This window comes from Somniosus microcephalus, chromosome 1 (assembly GCF_052327205.1).
Source record: "Somniosus microcephalus isolate GS21.2 chromosome 1, FLI_Smic_1.0, whole genome shotgun sequence".
Classification (NCBI taxonomy): domain Eukaryota; kingdom Metazoa; phylum Chordata; class Chondrichthyes; order Squaliformes; family Somniosidae; genus Somniosus; species Somniosus microcephalus.
The window spans coordinates 329607215-329622593 of NC_140987.1; the positions used below are offsets into that span (position 1 = coordinate 329607215).

The window sequence follows — 15379 nt, forward strand, 5'->3', positions numbered from 1 at the left end:
TACATAGAACTCCTCTATCTCGCTTTCATCTACTGCATGGACCTTGCTTTGTTGCGCTTGGTTCTTCCAGCAACGGGCATAATGGTTGTTTTTGTTGCAACTATTGCATGTTTTACCATATGCTGGACACTTTCTTGGTGGATGCTGCATCGACTACATGGCTTTCGATTGCCCCTTTCATTTTTGTTCGCTGGCCACGCCTCTTTTTTCACATTGGTGCTTTTTGTTAAGCGGTTTGTGTCCGTTCTTTCTCACTGCATCCACGTTGCAGCTACTGTCACTGAACAGCTCCTTTGCCTGCAACGTCACAGTCTCTGTAGCCCTACACAGTGCTATGGCTTTTCCCAGGTCTAGATTTTGCTCTCTTAGCAGTCTTTCCCTTAGACCATTATCTGGAATACCACACACCAGTCTGTCTTTTATCAGCGAGTCTGTCAGTCCCCCAAATTCACACGTTTTGCTTCGGTTTCTCAGTTCAGTCACATACTGATCAATAGTCTCTCCCGTTTTCTGTACACATGTGAAAAATCTATGCCTCTCAAACGCCACGTTACGTTTAGGTATGCAGTAGGCCTCAAACTGTTCCATTATTTTATCTAGCTTCATTTTGTCTCCCTCAGCAGTGAATGTGAAGTTATTATACACCTCCAGCGCTTCATCACCCACGACATGTAAGAGCACTGACGCTTTCATTTTATCACTTTTCTCGTCAGCTCCGATTGCCGCTAAATACAACTCCAAACGTTGTTTGAACCTCCTCCAATTTTCAGCCACATTACCTGTCAACTGAAGCTTCGCCGGTGGGTGTAAACCTTCCATTTTTCACTTCGTTAGCTATTCTCTAATGGTAAGTAACGATGTTCTCTTTTGGCTTGCTAATATGTGGAGAGCTGATTTAACTTCAGATTTTTCCTCTTCATCTCTTTCAATCACTTCTGACACCATGTATCGATTTGTACGTGGGTTCAATGACGACACATTCATGAAAGAGAATGACTTTTTATCTAAAGTTTGTTCGACTCAGTTAACAGCATCTTAGAGATCCATCTAAAACGAAACTAAAACTAAACTAACCTCTGCCTCTGTCACATGCCCTCTGCTGGTCAGGCATAAATAATCAAGCAGGCAAATATGCTGGTAAGGCATCATAATCAAACAGGCAAATACCATCACTATTTGCTGATATCATTACAGTCATCACGTTCTTCGCGCCACTGGTGGTCACGTGAGCAGCGTCATGACGTCATCACGTGGAGTGCAGGAAAACACCATACAGTACAGTTAACAGGCAGTTTAAAGGTGCAGTCCGCGGTTGCACTATACTGTAGTTAAAGGGATTATTAATAATTGTTCTGAGACCCTTGGTGGCTCTGCCGCAAGATGGTCAATTCACCAATCCTGAGCTGCCAGTAGGGAGCCATGTTCGATGGAGCACGGGTCAGAGATAGAAATACAACACTGCAGCCATTGCTATCACCCTCACTCCTTTCAGGCACAGGAGGACCAAGCAGTGAATTTGCCAGTAAGGTGCCTCCTAAGATACTTGAGAAGTTTCAAGTTCAGACCCAATACAGATCTCGATTTCCAATTCCCGTAGCGTAGTGGTAATGGCACTGGGCTAGTTATCCAGAGGCCTGGACTAATGATCCAGAGACGTGAGTTCAAATGCCACCATGGCAGCTGGGGAATTTAAATTCAGTTAATTAAATAAATCTGGAATAAAAAAGCTAGTATCAGGAATGGTAACCATGAAACTGTCGGATTGTCATAAAAATGCATCTGCTTCACTAATGTCCTTTAGGGAAGGAAATCTGCCGTCCTTACCTGGTCTGGCCTATATGTGACTCCAGACCCACAGCAATGTGGTTGACTCTTAACTGCCCTCTGAAATGGCCTAGCAAGTCACTCAGTTGTAACAAACTGCTACGAAACACAGTAAGAATGAAATCGGATGGACCACCCAGCATCGACCTCGAAACCGGCTACTAACATGACAACGGCACACCCAGCCCAGTCAACCCTGCAAAGTCCTCCTCACCAACATCTGAGGACTTGTGCCACCTAGAAGGACAAGGGCAGCAGGCGCATGGGAACACCACCACCTCCATGTTCTCCTCCAAGCCACACACCATCTGACTTAGAAGTATATCACCGATCCTTCATCGTCACTGGGTCAAAATCCTGGAACTCCCTACCTAACGACACTGTGGGAATACCTTCACCACACGGACTGCAGCGGTTCAAGAAGGCGGCTCATCACCACCTTCTCAAGGGTAATTAGGGATGGGCAATAAATGCTGGCCTTGCCAGCGACGCCCACATCCCATAAATGATTTTTTTTTTTTTATTCTGAAAAGACCAAGTGCTCACTTTTTGAAGTCTGCCAGCATTTTCAGTAGGTCTTCAGTAGACAGCTTGCTACTGTCCTGCTTGTAGAAAGATGAGAATTTTCCACTTGTGTCGAAAGAACCTTCAGTGTCTTTAAACACGGGTCTGGGAGGAAAACACACAATTGTTACTGTACTTAGAGTCAACTCTAGCTTTAACTTTACGTGAAATTTAATTTAAAAATAGCATCAGACTCTGCAATATCTAAATTGTTAGTTAGAAATAGGAGTCTGGAGATTGCCATTATTTAACACTGCTCTTGATCGGAGCACATAATCTAGGCTGACGCTACAGTGCAGTACTGAGGGAGTGCTGCATTGTCAGAGATGTCGTCTTTCAGATCAGATGTTAAACGGAGGCCCTAGCTAACTGTTCAGGTGGATGTTAAAGATTCCATATCAGTATTCGGAGAAGAGCAGGAGAGTTCTCCCAGTGTCCTGGCCAACATTCCTCTCTCAACCAACACATCAAAAACAACACAGAGTAGTTGGTCATTCTTCCCATTCACTGTTTTACGGGGTTTTGCTGTTTGCACAAATTGGCTGCTGCATTTCCCCACAAAACTGCACCTCTAAAGTAAGTCATTGGATGTGTAGTCTATTGGGATATCCTTGGGAAATGATAAGGTGCTATATAAATGCAAGTTCCACTGAAGAGACTCGAGCACAAAAATCCAGGCTGACACTCCAGTGCAGTGCTGAGGGAGTGCTATACTGTCGGAGGTGCCGTCTTTCGGATGAGATGTTAAACCGAGGCCCCGTCTGCCCCCTCAGGTGAACGTAAAAGATCCCGTGGTACTATTTTGAAGAAGAGCAGGAGAGTTATCCCTGGTGTCCTGGCCAATATTTATCCCTCAATCAACATCACTAAAACAGATTATCTGGTCATTATCACATTGCTGTTTGTGGGAGCTTGCTGTGCGCAAATTGGCTGCTGCGTTTCCTAAATTACAACAGTGACTACACTTCAAAAAGTACTTCACTGGCTGTAGAGCGCTTTGGGACGTCCTGAGGTCATGAAAGGTGCTATAGAAATGCAGGTTTTTCTTTTTTATCCAAGTTCTTTATCTAAAAAGTTAATTTAAGAGAGCAATCTTTAGCAGTCAAATGTGGGTGATAGACAGTTCATAAGAAATGTGCAACTACAAATGGATCGAACACATAAACACTGACCTTGCAGCCCAAGCAAAGGCCATTTTGTATTGTCCAAGTCTGCTGCATATCTGCTTGGCAGCTTTAAGCACTTTCTGAGCAGCCTGGAGATGGAGAGGAATGCATCAGAACAGTGTTGGAAACAAGTCAAACTCAGGTACCACTCGAGCACTTACAATGTCTAGACTACTGGCCTATTTCAAAGTTCTGCATTATTTGCACTTGCTTGCAATATATACTAATACCAGCAGACCTCCAATGGCATTGCTCAGTAAGTCCAATGATCAGTGGGTATATAAGCTCGTAGGACTATGCCATGTATCGCACAATATAATATTCTGCTGCTTAGCTGATGCTGCCTACCTTTAAAGCCACAAGGTCTAAGGGAATTGCTACAAGTAAACATGGGGTGAGGTCAGTCAGAGTTCAATTGTTCTTCCGTGAGGGGCGTTCCTTACAATGAAAGCCTCTTGCAAATTTCAGATTGCTGGTCAGAATGCAGCATGAAGCCATCTCTATTTTTTCCAAAAAAAGCATGAATTCTAAAGTTAATCAGAGGCTGCAGATATTCTGACTCCTGTATGCATGACATATTTGCTTTGTGGAGGGAGGTGCTAATTTTATGAATTTGAGAGACTGGCAGGAAGCCTCAACCCACCAGCCTTGCACACCAGGTATTGTGGGCAGTGAACGTCCATATCACCGATGTACAGGGCTGGCCGTGAGATCCCCGGTGGACAATATTTTCACAACTAAATTTAGTGCACGTCCTTCAGACTTCAAAGTGTCACAACTATACTTAGAACATAACTAACAGGAAAGACTGAACAGGCTGGCGCTCTTTTCTCTAGAAAAGAGAAGGCTGAGGGGTGACCCGATAGAGGTCTTTAAAATTATGAAAGAGTTTGACAGGGTGGACGTAGAGAAGATGTTTCCACTTGTGGGGGAGACCAAACTAAGGGTCATAAAAATAAGACAGTCACTAATAAATCCAATAGGGAATTCAGGAGAAACTTCTTTACCCAGAGAGAGTTGAGAATGTGGAACATGCTACCACAAGGAGTAGTCGAGAGGAATAGCATAGATGCATTTAAGGGAAAGTTAGATAAATACATGAGGGAGCAAGGACTAAAAGGATATATTGCTAGAGTGGGACAAGGTAGGGTGGGAAGAGACTCATGTGGAGCATAAACATCGGCATAGTTGGACTGAATGGCTGGTTTCTGTGCTGTAACTTCTATGTAATATAATTTTCCTGCTGGGAATTTTTCCGCTGATAATTGGCTTGTTAATGTGGCTTTTCTCCAAGGGCAGCTGTCAACCTACAGGAACGTCCCTCAGTAATATGCCTCTAGTTGGTATCTTTTTAGGAGCACTCTCCCACAGGGATTACCTGAGCAATGGTCCTAAAGGAGTAGGCCCGTTTGAACAAGCAGTAGCAAAACATCACAACAATTCTCCCAACCTCCAGCCTACCTGTGAACAATGCCACATAGTAGGACAACTGCATTCTTCATACCTTGGGCCAGAAATTCCAGACCAGAAGCGTGAGTGCGGTCGGGTTACTCACGCATCTGGCCGTTGGAAATGCCGGCGTTCAGCAGGAACAGCGCATGCGGGGAACGCCGGCATTTCCAGACCCGAGGTCTATTCACAGCGCGTGCGACTGCACAGGCAGCGCTTGCGCAGTGAACTTTGTAGATTTCACTGATGGATTCAGTGAGGGTAAGTCCCTAGAACTTACACGTGAAAAAAGCAAGTGTAAAGTTGTTCATTGGCTGGGGAAGGAGATATATTTTATGGAGGAGCTTATGAAATGCAATATTTAGGTTTGGGAAAGGGAGGGAAGTTATTTTAAGAAATTTTAAGTAAGTTTTAAACTTTAATTTTTTTTTTTTTTTAAACGGGTTTTCAGAACGGTAGGTAGAAGGAGCAATTGTGGCTGTGTGAATGGAATGTGAGAATGAGTTATGTATGTATGTCCACATATATTCCTTTACGTATATGTATGTATGTTTTATATTCCTTTACTAATGTGTATGAATGTATGTTTTTAATTATGATTTTCCAATAAGTTACTTTCTCTGAAAGTCATAATTAAATAATACATTCATACACATAAGTAAAGGAATATATACATAACACGCAAAGGAATATATACAGACATACATACTTTCAGAAGCTCCACGATAATAAATATCTTCCTCCGCAGCCTCTGGAGCAACTGTACCCATGCTTTTTTCATGTGTAACTTGTAATGACTTGACCTCACTGAAAGCATTAATGAAAGCGGCGAATTATACTGCGCACGCGCTGCCTGTGCAGTCGCACGCGTTCTGCCTCTGAACCCCTTCGTTCAGAGGACAGGAAATGCCGGTTTTCCCCACATACACTGTGCATGCTGAAAACCGGCATTTCATCCAGCCAGATGCGTAAGTACCCCGACCGTACTCGCGCATTTGGAAGGGAATTACTGGGCCAACATTTTACATGTCAATAAAATGAAAAATTTAACAATTGCACGATTTGCCCCCTCGCATCTGCGACTGAGGGTCCAAGGAGGTGCATTGCGCAAGAGGTCATCATCGTACGTATCCTCACACTGTTCCCTTTGGGGAACTGTATGAAGTGGTGGAAGGATTTATGGCCGTGATTAACGCTCATTCCGTGACCGTAACCATCTTTGAACCAGCCATTAGGGTGGTTAGTCCGATGGCGGGAGGGTTTTACGGGCTCCCACAACCCATCTGAGGGGGGGGGGGAGCCACCAACACCCACGGACGCAAGTATCCCGCTGGATGTCCACCCAGAATTTAAAGTTGGAGCTCCGACTCCACTTGCCGGGACTGTCTGGAGTGGGGTTCAAAACCCTACTCCTTCTGGCCCAGCGGCGGGGATGCTTACTGCTACGCAAAAGGCCCACTCCGCACAAAAGGTGACACCCATACGTTTCCTGCGCCTTTTCCCTCCCCGTGACTGGAGCCCTATGCTGCCATTTCACGTTGCTAATCGGATTGGGCCTTTGTCATAGCGGTAGGATCCCCGCCGCTGGGCCAGATCAGGGTAGGGTTTCGAACCCCGCTCCAGACAGTCCCGGCAAGTGGAGTCGGAGCTCCGGCTCTAAATTCTGGGTTGACATCCAGTGGGATATTTGCGTCCGTGGGTGTGGGTGGCCCCCCCTCCTTGTATAGCTTGTGGGAGCCCGTAAAACCCTCCCGCCACAGGACTAACCGCCCTAATGCCTGGTTCAAAGATGGTTACGGTCACGGAATGAGCGTTAATCATGGCCATAAATCCTTCCACCACTTCATACAGTTCCCCAAAGGGAACAGTGTGAAGACACGTATGACGACGACATTGCTAAATAAATAAATGGAATTAAAAAAATTCTTTTAGGGCTTTTAAAAGTCTTTAAATTGCTTTAATTCTGTTTAAAACTACTTCAGATTACTCAAAATAATGTAAACATTTTAAAAAGTTTATGAAAGTTACCAAAATCTTCAAAAAACTTCCAAAAACCTATTTAAACTGCTGCTTTGCATGTAAAAATGGTTAGCAGCTTGACAGAAACATTGGGGGCGTGTCCAGTGAAACTGAGACCTCAAGGGGCGTGTCTCACTTGCACTGCACGCTCCTGACTTCGCGCTGGCTGCACTCCTGGGCGGCGTGACGTCATACGCTGCCCGGGATTCTTCTTCTGGAAACACCAATTCCAGGCGTCCCTGGAGCTGATCGGCAGTAGCGCGGGGTAAGTGTAAATACGGGGCTTGCACGCGCTGCAAGCCCCGTTCTGGAATTTCTGGGCCATTATAGTTCCTACATTACAACAGTGAAAACACTTCAAAAGTATTTAATTAGCTGTAAAGCACTTTGGGACGTTCTGAGGTTGCGAAAGGCACTGTATAAATGCAACATTTATAGAGCTATGTTCTAGACATGGAGAAGATAACCACGAAACAAGATTAACTGCATACCTTGCATTTAATATTTAATTCCTTATTCCTTTTCCTGTCTCACCTTCAAGACACAACCAGCTCAGTCATGTCGTTGCATAGGTTGCAAGTGTGAGTTAGACCATTTTTTTAAATCCTTAAATTCAGCACAGTCCGCACCCCAGCCAAAATTCACGGAAACTATAGCTACATAGGAACAGGAGGAGGCCATTCAGCCCCTCGCGCCTGCTCCGACATTCAATCAAATCATGGTTGATCCGTATCTCAACTCCATATCCCTTGATACCCTTACCCAACAGAAATTGACTGACCTCAGCCTTTAAAGCCCTAATTGCTCCAGCATCCACAGCCTTTTAGGGAGAGAATGCCAGAATTCCACTAATCTTTGAGTGAAAACATGCTTCCTAATTTCACTCCTGAATGGCCTATTTCTAACTTTAAGATAGTGCCCTCTTGTTCTGGACTCCCCCACCAGAGGAAAGAGTTTCTCCGTATGTACACTATTAATCCTTTTAACATTTGAAACTATGCACCGTCTGACCGAAGGGTGAAGAAATTAAACATATCAGCTTTTAGCAAAGGGTTTGCCTTCCTTGTGAATGAGTCAGGAAGGCGCAGTCTTCGGAAGTACCTTGTTTGCATCGGAACATTTTATGTATGGTTCAGCACATTGAGCAATCCCTCCTTGCAGCACTTTCTCTACTCGCGCCACCAGAAAGATATCTGGGTGAGGGGCAGTCACTGAAAAGATCCCCTGCAACAAAACACACACAAAAACATTAGAACCAAAATGATGAATAGCTGTTCACCACATAAAACGGAAGAACACCTTCTTCGTATTCAATCAGGAGATTTATTTCATAGAATCAGAAAGCACAGGAGGAGGCCATTCGGGCCATCGCGTCTGTGCCGGCTCTTTGGTAGAGCTATCCAATTAGTCCCACTGCCCTGCTTGGTCCCCTTAGTCCTGAAAAATGTTCCCCTTTTAAAACAAAGACAAACATTATCAAAAGGTAAAAAATAAAATCAATTGAGATAAATAATGTACAACACCAACAGCACAGTCTATGACCAGTGGTGCTACAAGGCTCATTTCCTATTTCACTCTGCTCTGTAAGTTCTGGGCAGATACTTAGTTCTCATCACTGCTATCTACACTTTGTACAGTATGTTGTTGGGATGGTAATTGGGGAAATCGTGAAAATCTTTACACAGTTACTGCGACTGAGGTCACCTTTCCCTGTGATATGGTATAGCGTTTAAATATCACGATGGTCACAGCTCCACAAATAGAAATTCACCTCTTTTCCTTGCTCTGTATTTTTTCAATTGGTAATTTGGCATAATTAAAGAAACATTGACAATTGCTTCTGATATTGATACAGATATCCACTTCCTATCAACCTTCACAGTGCTTTTACAATAGTCAGAATGAGTATTAATGGATTCACTGCACATTCCCAATGCAATCTCATTTAGTACAGCCCATGTCTGCTCTGAATGCCCTCTCTGGGTCAGGGACTGTGGTAAGAACAAGTTAAATGGCATCTTTAGTAGTGAATGAATTCAATATGTTAACAAGCTGAAAAACTAATCAGTGTTTTTGGTAACGGAACCGCACTGTCTCAGTACCTCTACCTGTTTCGGGTAATGGAACTGCACTGTCTCAGTACCTCTACCTGTTCTGGGTAATGGACCCGCACTGTCTCAGTAACTCTACCTGTTCTGGGTAATAGACCCGCAGGGCAGGATTTTCATTCAGGAGTCAGGACGACAGGCAGTTAATTGACACTAATCCCTTCCCGCCTCGGGTAGGTGGGTCCCAGTGCGGGGCGGGTACCCGCCTCCTTTGAAACTGGCATGGAGGTGGGTTTGGGTATGGGACCCCTGATTTTGGGATTTTAAACCCCCCGCACACCTCCAATCCCGACTCCATGGCCCAATGAAAATCCTGCCCGCACTGTCTCAGTAACTCTACCTGTTCTGGGTAATGGACCCGCACTGTCTCAGTAACTCGACCTGTTTCGGGTAATCGAACCCGCACTGTCTCAGTAACTCTACCTGTTCTGGGTAATGGACCCGCACTGTCTCAGTAACTCTACCTGTTCTGGGTAATGGACCCGCACTGTCTCAGTAACTCTACCTGTTTCGGGTAATGGACCCGCACTGTCTCAGTAACTCTACCTGTTCTGGGTAATGGACACGCATTGTCTCAGTAACTCTACCTGTTTCGGGTAATGGACCCACATTGTCTCAGTAGCTCTACCTGTTTTGGGTAACGAAGGAGCCTCTCAGCTACTCCTTTAAGACGGCTATCGTTACCAGGGAGAGAGCCTGCACTTGTCACACCAGCTCCATCGTCCAAGCTACCCTGTAACATCTGCCGAACAGCTGGGGGATTCAAGTCCACGTGGAAATCTTCTGAGATCTTGCAGTTATTTTTTACGTCAAACAGCGCGAGGGTCACAAAGAAAGGTTCAACCTGGTAATCGAACACAAGGTCACAGTGAAATCAGGAAAGTGGCCCGTGAGCAACACAAACTAATCCTTTTGATCGTGAAATAATTTATGTCGAACAATGTACTGCACCTTTACACAAAGAGCATAACACGACACAACTGTCCCCATTTAAACAGGGGTTTTATTCTTCCCCATTACTACCCATAGACTACATTGTTCCAAAAGCATCCACTGTGCAGCTCGGATTATATTGACTTCAATTTGCAGTGCCTACAGGACACTGGATAACAGTGGCTGATGTCCATTATTAACTGTTCCTGTTTAAATTATACTAGCAAAGAAAGACTTACATTTATAGAACATCTTCCACAAGCTCAGAACAGCCCAAAGCACTTCAGTCAATGAAGTACTTTTGAAGTGTAGTCACTGCTGTAATGTAGGAAACGCGGCAGCCATTTTGTGCTCAGCAAGTTCCCACAATCAGCAATGTGATAATCACCAAATAATCTATTTGGTGATGTTGGTTGAGGGATAAATATTGGCCAGGACACTGGGGAGAACTCCCGTGCTCTTCTTCAAATAGATTCATGGAATCATTCACGTCCACCTGAGAGAGCAGACGGGGCCTCGATTTAATGTCTCATCCGAAAGACGGCACCTCCGACAGTGCAGCACTCCCTCAGCACTGCACTGGAGTGTCAGCCTAGATTGCAAATGTTACACCCTTGCTCAAGAAAGGGTGTAAAGATAAACCCAGCAACTACAGCCAGTCAGTTTAACCTTGGTAATGGGGAAGCTTTTAGAAGTAATAATCAGGGGCAAAATTAACATTCACTTGGACAAGTGTGGATTAATTAAGGAAAGCCAGCATGGATTTGTTAAAGGCAAATCGTGTTTAACCAACTTGATGGAATTTTTTGATGAGGTAACAGAGAGGGCTGATGACAGTAATGCAGTTGACGTAGTGTACATGGATTTCCAAAAGGCGTTTGACAAAGTGCCACATAATAGGCTTGCCAGCAAAGTTGAAGCCCATAGAATAAAAGGGACAGTGCAGCATGGAGACGAAACTGGCTAAGTGACAGGAAACAGAGAGTAGTGGTGAATGGTTGTTTTTCAGACTGGAGGAAGGTATACAGTGGTGTTCCCCAGGGGTCAGTTTGAGGACCACTGCTTTTCTCGACATATATTAATGACTTGGATGTGGGTGTACAGGGCACCATTTCAAAACTTGCAGAGGACACAAAACCTGGAAGTATAGTGAACAGTGGGGGATAGTGATAGACTTGAAATTTAATGCAGAATAGTGTGAAATGACACATTTTGGTAGAAAGAATGAGGAGAGGACATATAAATTAAAAGGGTACAATCTTTAAGGGGGTACATGTGCACAAATCGCTGAAGGTGGCAGGGCAGGTTAATAAAGCTTATGGGATCCTGGGCTTCATAAATAGAGGCACAGAGTACAAAAGCGTGGAAATTATGATAAATCTTTATAAAACACTGTTTCGGCCTCAACTGGAGTATAATGTCCAATTCTGGGCACCACATTTTAAGAAGGATGTGAGGGCCTTAGAGAGGGGGCAGAAAAGATTGACGAAAATGATTCTAGGGATGAGGGACATCAGTTAAGTGGATAGACTGGATAAGCTGGGATTGTTCGCCTTAGAGCAGAAAAGATTGAGAGGAGATTTGATGGAGGTGTTCAAAATCATGAGGGGTCTGGACAGAGTAGATAGAGAGAAACTGTTCCCATTGGCGGAAGGGTCAAGAATCAGCGGACACAGATTTAAGGTGATTGGCAAAAGAACCAAATAAAAAGAAAAAACTTTTTTACGCAGCGAGTGGTTAGGATCTGGAATGCACTGCCTGAAAGGGTGGTGGAGGCAAACTCAATCCTATCTTTCAAAAGGGAGTTGGATAAGTACCTGAAGGAAAAAAATTTGCAGGGCTATGGGGAAAGGGCGGGGTAGTGGGACTAGCTGAGGTGCTCTAGTAGAGAGCTGGCACGGGCTCGACGGACCGAATGGCCTCTTTCTGTGCTGTAACTATTCTATGATTATGTGCTCAAGTCTCTGGAGTGGGGCTTGTACCCATAACCTTCTGACTCAGAGGCGAGGGTGCTACTGCTGAGCAAAGGAGGGGTATGTGAACAATATACAGAGGCTCTAACCAGTGAAACTAGTTGGGAGAAAATTACTCTAGGCATCATTCAATAATCAGAGTCCTTTCTTCAATTGTGTGGACACCATCTTAGTTAGCTTGTTTGCAACTTAATACTGATTATAGTTCACATAGGAACAGGAGTAGGCCATTCAGACCCTCGAGCTTGTTCCCCCATTCAATTAGATCATGGCTGATCTGTACCTCAACTCCATTTACCCACCTTCAATCCATAGCCCTTCGATACCCTTACCATACCTCGATCAGGAGAGTGTGTAAACCCCAAAAAGCTCTCACTGGAACTTCTCTTTGATTTTACAGTTCCGATCAGCTTTCCTTGATCTGTATTTCATAGACATAGATATAGAGCTCCTCAGTCACCAATCTCCTTTAGCCCATCAAATGGAGCATGTGTTCAAAGAAAGAACAAACTTGCATTTCTATAGCATCTTTCACAACTGCAGGATGTCCCAAAGCACTTTACAACCAATGAAATACCTTTTTAAGTGTAGTCACTGTTGTAATGTAGGAATCATGGCAGCCAATCAAGCTCCCACAAACAATAATGAGATAATAAGCAGATGTAGGAAAGCTAGCAGCCAATTTGTGCACAGCAAGCTCCCACAAACAGCAATGAGATAAATGACCAGATAATCTGTTTTAGTGATACTGGATGAGGAATAAATGTTGGCCAGGGCACCGGAGAGAACTGCAGTTCTCTGAAATAGTGCTCTGGGATCTTTCACATCCACCTGATAAGGCAGACGGGGCCTCGGTTTAACATCTCATCCGACATTTATCCCTCAAGTCTGTTCTACCATTCAATTAGATCATGGCTGATCTGTATCTCAACTCCATTCACTTGCCTTGGTTCCAAATCCATTTTGAAATTTTCAACTGACCTAGTTTCCAGATTTTTGGGAGAGAGTTTTCCAGATTTCCAGCATCCTTTGTGTGAAGAAGTGCTTCCTGACATCACCCCTGAATGGCCTAGCTCTAATGTTAAGGTTATGCCCCCTTGTTCTGGACTCTCGCACCAGAGGAAATAGTTTCTCTCTTTCTACCCTATCAAATCCTTCAATCATTTTAACACCTCCATCAGATCACCCCTTAATCTTCTACACTCGAAGGAATACAAGCCTAGTTTATGCAACCTGTCCTCATAATTTAACCATTTTAGCCCCGGAAAGATGAGGCGGTTTCCTTAACTCTATTGTGTAAATTGATCAGCAGCAACAAGTTGAAAGACACTTGAAACCAGGAATGATTTAATCTCTCCAACACCATCTAATATAATGCTCCAAATAACAGGCCAACAATTCGGTGGCTCCGAATAATGATTAAAGTTAAAGGATTCCTGGAACTCGCTGCCGACGGAAGTGGTGGAAGCGGAGACACTCAATGTTTTCAAGGGGAGGCTGGATAGGCACTTGAGGGAAATAAACTTGCAGGGCTACGGGGATAGAGCAGGGGAATGGGACTGACTGGATCGCTCTGCAGGGAGCCGGCATGGACTCGATGGGCCGAATGGCCTCCTTCTGTGCCGTTATGACTCTATGACTAAGATAAAAACTGATGGTTCATCTCCAAACTGAAAAGTGTTCAACTGTGAAAATAAAAGGGGAGTAGAAATGATACAGACTGCTTGGTTTTATAGCAATTCAACTTTCTCACGTAGGCACAGTCATTCTTTAAATTCTTTAATGAATGCCACCAATACAGTGGACTTATTCTACTCATGTTCAATTGTGGGAGTCTTGCAATAGTTTTCCAATAAATGACATTAGGCACGATAGCTTCACATACACAGACTGACAGTGGTTCTGAGTTGACCCTTCCAATCACTGTGGAGCAACAATAAACAGTGATCAGAAATGCTGGATTATACTGTCAAATCAGAGCAACAAAAGCAGAGAACATCATGCTAACACTTTACACAAGAACATAAGATTAGGGGTAGGCTATTCAGCCTCTCGAGCCTGTTCCGCCATCATATTAGATCATGGCTGATCTGTACCTCAACTTCATTTCCCCACCTTTGACCCTTACCTAACAAAAATCTAACGATAGCAAAATACTGCAGATGTTGGAAATCCGAAATAACAACAGAAAATGCTGGAAAAACTCAGCAGGTCAGGCAACATCCGTGGAGAGAAATTTGAGTTGATGTTTCGGGTCGAACCCTTCTTCGATCTCAGTCTTGAACATTACAATTGTCCCATCATTCGCAGCCTTCTGCGGGGGGGGGGGGGGGGGGGGCGCCAGATTTCAAAAACAACAAGAACCTGCATTTATATAGCACCTTTAACATAGTAAATTGTCTCAAGATTCTTCACAAGAGCGTTATTAAACAAAATTTGACACGAGCCACATAAGGTGATATTAGGACAGGTGACCAAAAGCTTGGTCAAAGAGGTAGGTTTTAAGCAGCACCTTAAAGGAGAGAAAGGTAGAGAGGCAGAGCGGTTTAAGGAGGGAATTCCAGAGCTTAGGGCCTGGGCAACAGAAGGTATGGCTGCCAATGGTGGAGCGATTAAAATTAGAGATGCACAAGAGGCCAGAATTAGAGGAGCGCAGATATCTGGGGGGGTTGTGGGGCTGGAGGAGGTTACAGAGAAAGGGAGGGGCGAGGCCATGGAGGGATTTGAAAACAAGGATGAGAATTTTAAGATCGAGCTACTGCCGGACGGAGAGCCAATGTAGGTCAGCGAGCACAGGGGTGATGGGTGAACTGGACTTGGTGCGAGTTAGGACATGGGGCAGCAGAGTTTTGGATGAGCTGGAGTTTACCGAGGGTGGAAGATGGGAGGTCGGCCAGGAGAGCGTTGGAAATAGTCAAGTCTAGCGGTAACAAACAAGTGCTTCCTGATTTCACTCCTGAATGGCCCGGCACTAATTTTAATTTTGTGCCCCCTTGTTCTGGATTCTCCCACCAGAGGAAATAGTTTCTCTGTATCTACCCTAGAAAATCCTCTTATTAATGTCCTTCCCTTGAGTACTGGGCTTGGTTTTGATTAAGACATGAAGGAAATATTCAAACCATGGAGAGACTGCAGGGAAGAGTCACACGGCTGATCACTGGAGTTAAAAGGATTGCTTTTTGAAGACTGGCTGGGGCTCCTTAGCTTTGAAAGGAGGCAACTGAATGTAGCAATTACTCCATGCCTCCCCTTTGATTAGTAACTACCAGCCTAGAAGTAGTATCTAACTGCCTGGTAGTCAGCTTGGGATCCCTAGCTGTCCTCAGCATTGTTTATCATCACC

At 44.4% G+C, this 15379-nt stretch overlaps 1 protein-coding gene across 1 annotated transcript in view; it reads right to left on the bottom strand.

The window, feature by feature from the left end:
- The window catches only part of LOC147124903 (dedicator of cytokinesis protein 11-like), a 458563-nt gene that overhangs the window by 300874 nt on the left and 142310 nt on the right, over positions 1-15379 (bottom strand). The window contains exons 12-15 of the mRNA XM_085994653.1: positions 9759-9974; positions 8124-8246; positions 3561-3643; positions 2371-2493 (exon numbers count right to left, since the gene is read on the bottom strand). Coding sequence (XP_085850779.1) covers positions 2371-2493; positions 3561-3643; positions 8124-8246; positions 9759-9974 — 545 coding nt within the window. The remainder of the gene's footprint in view (positions 1-2370; positions 2494-3560; positions 3644-8123; positions 8247-9758; positions 9975-15379) is intronic.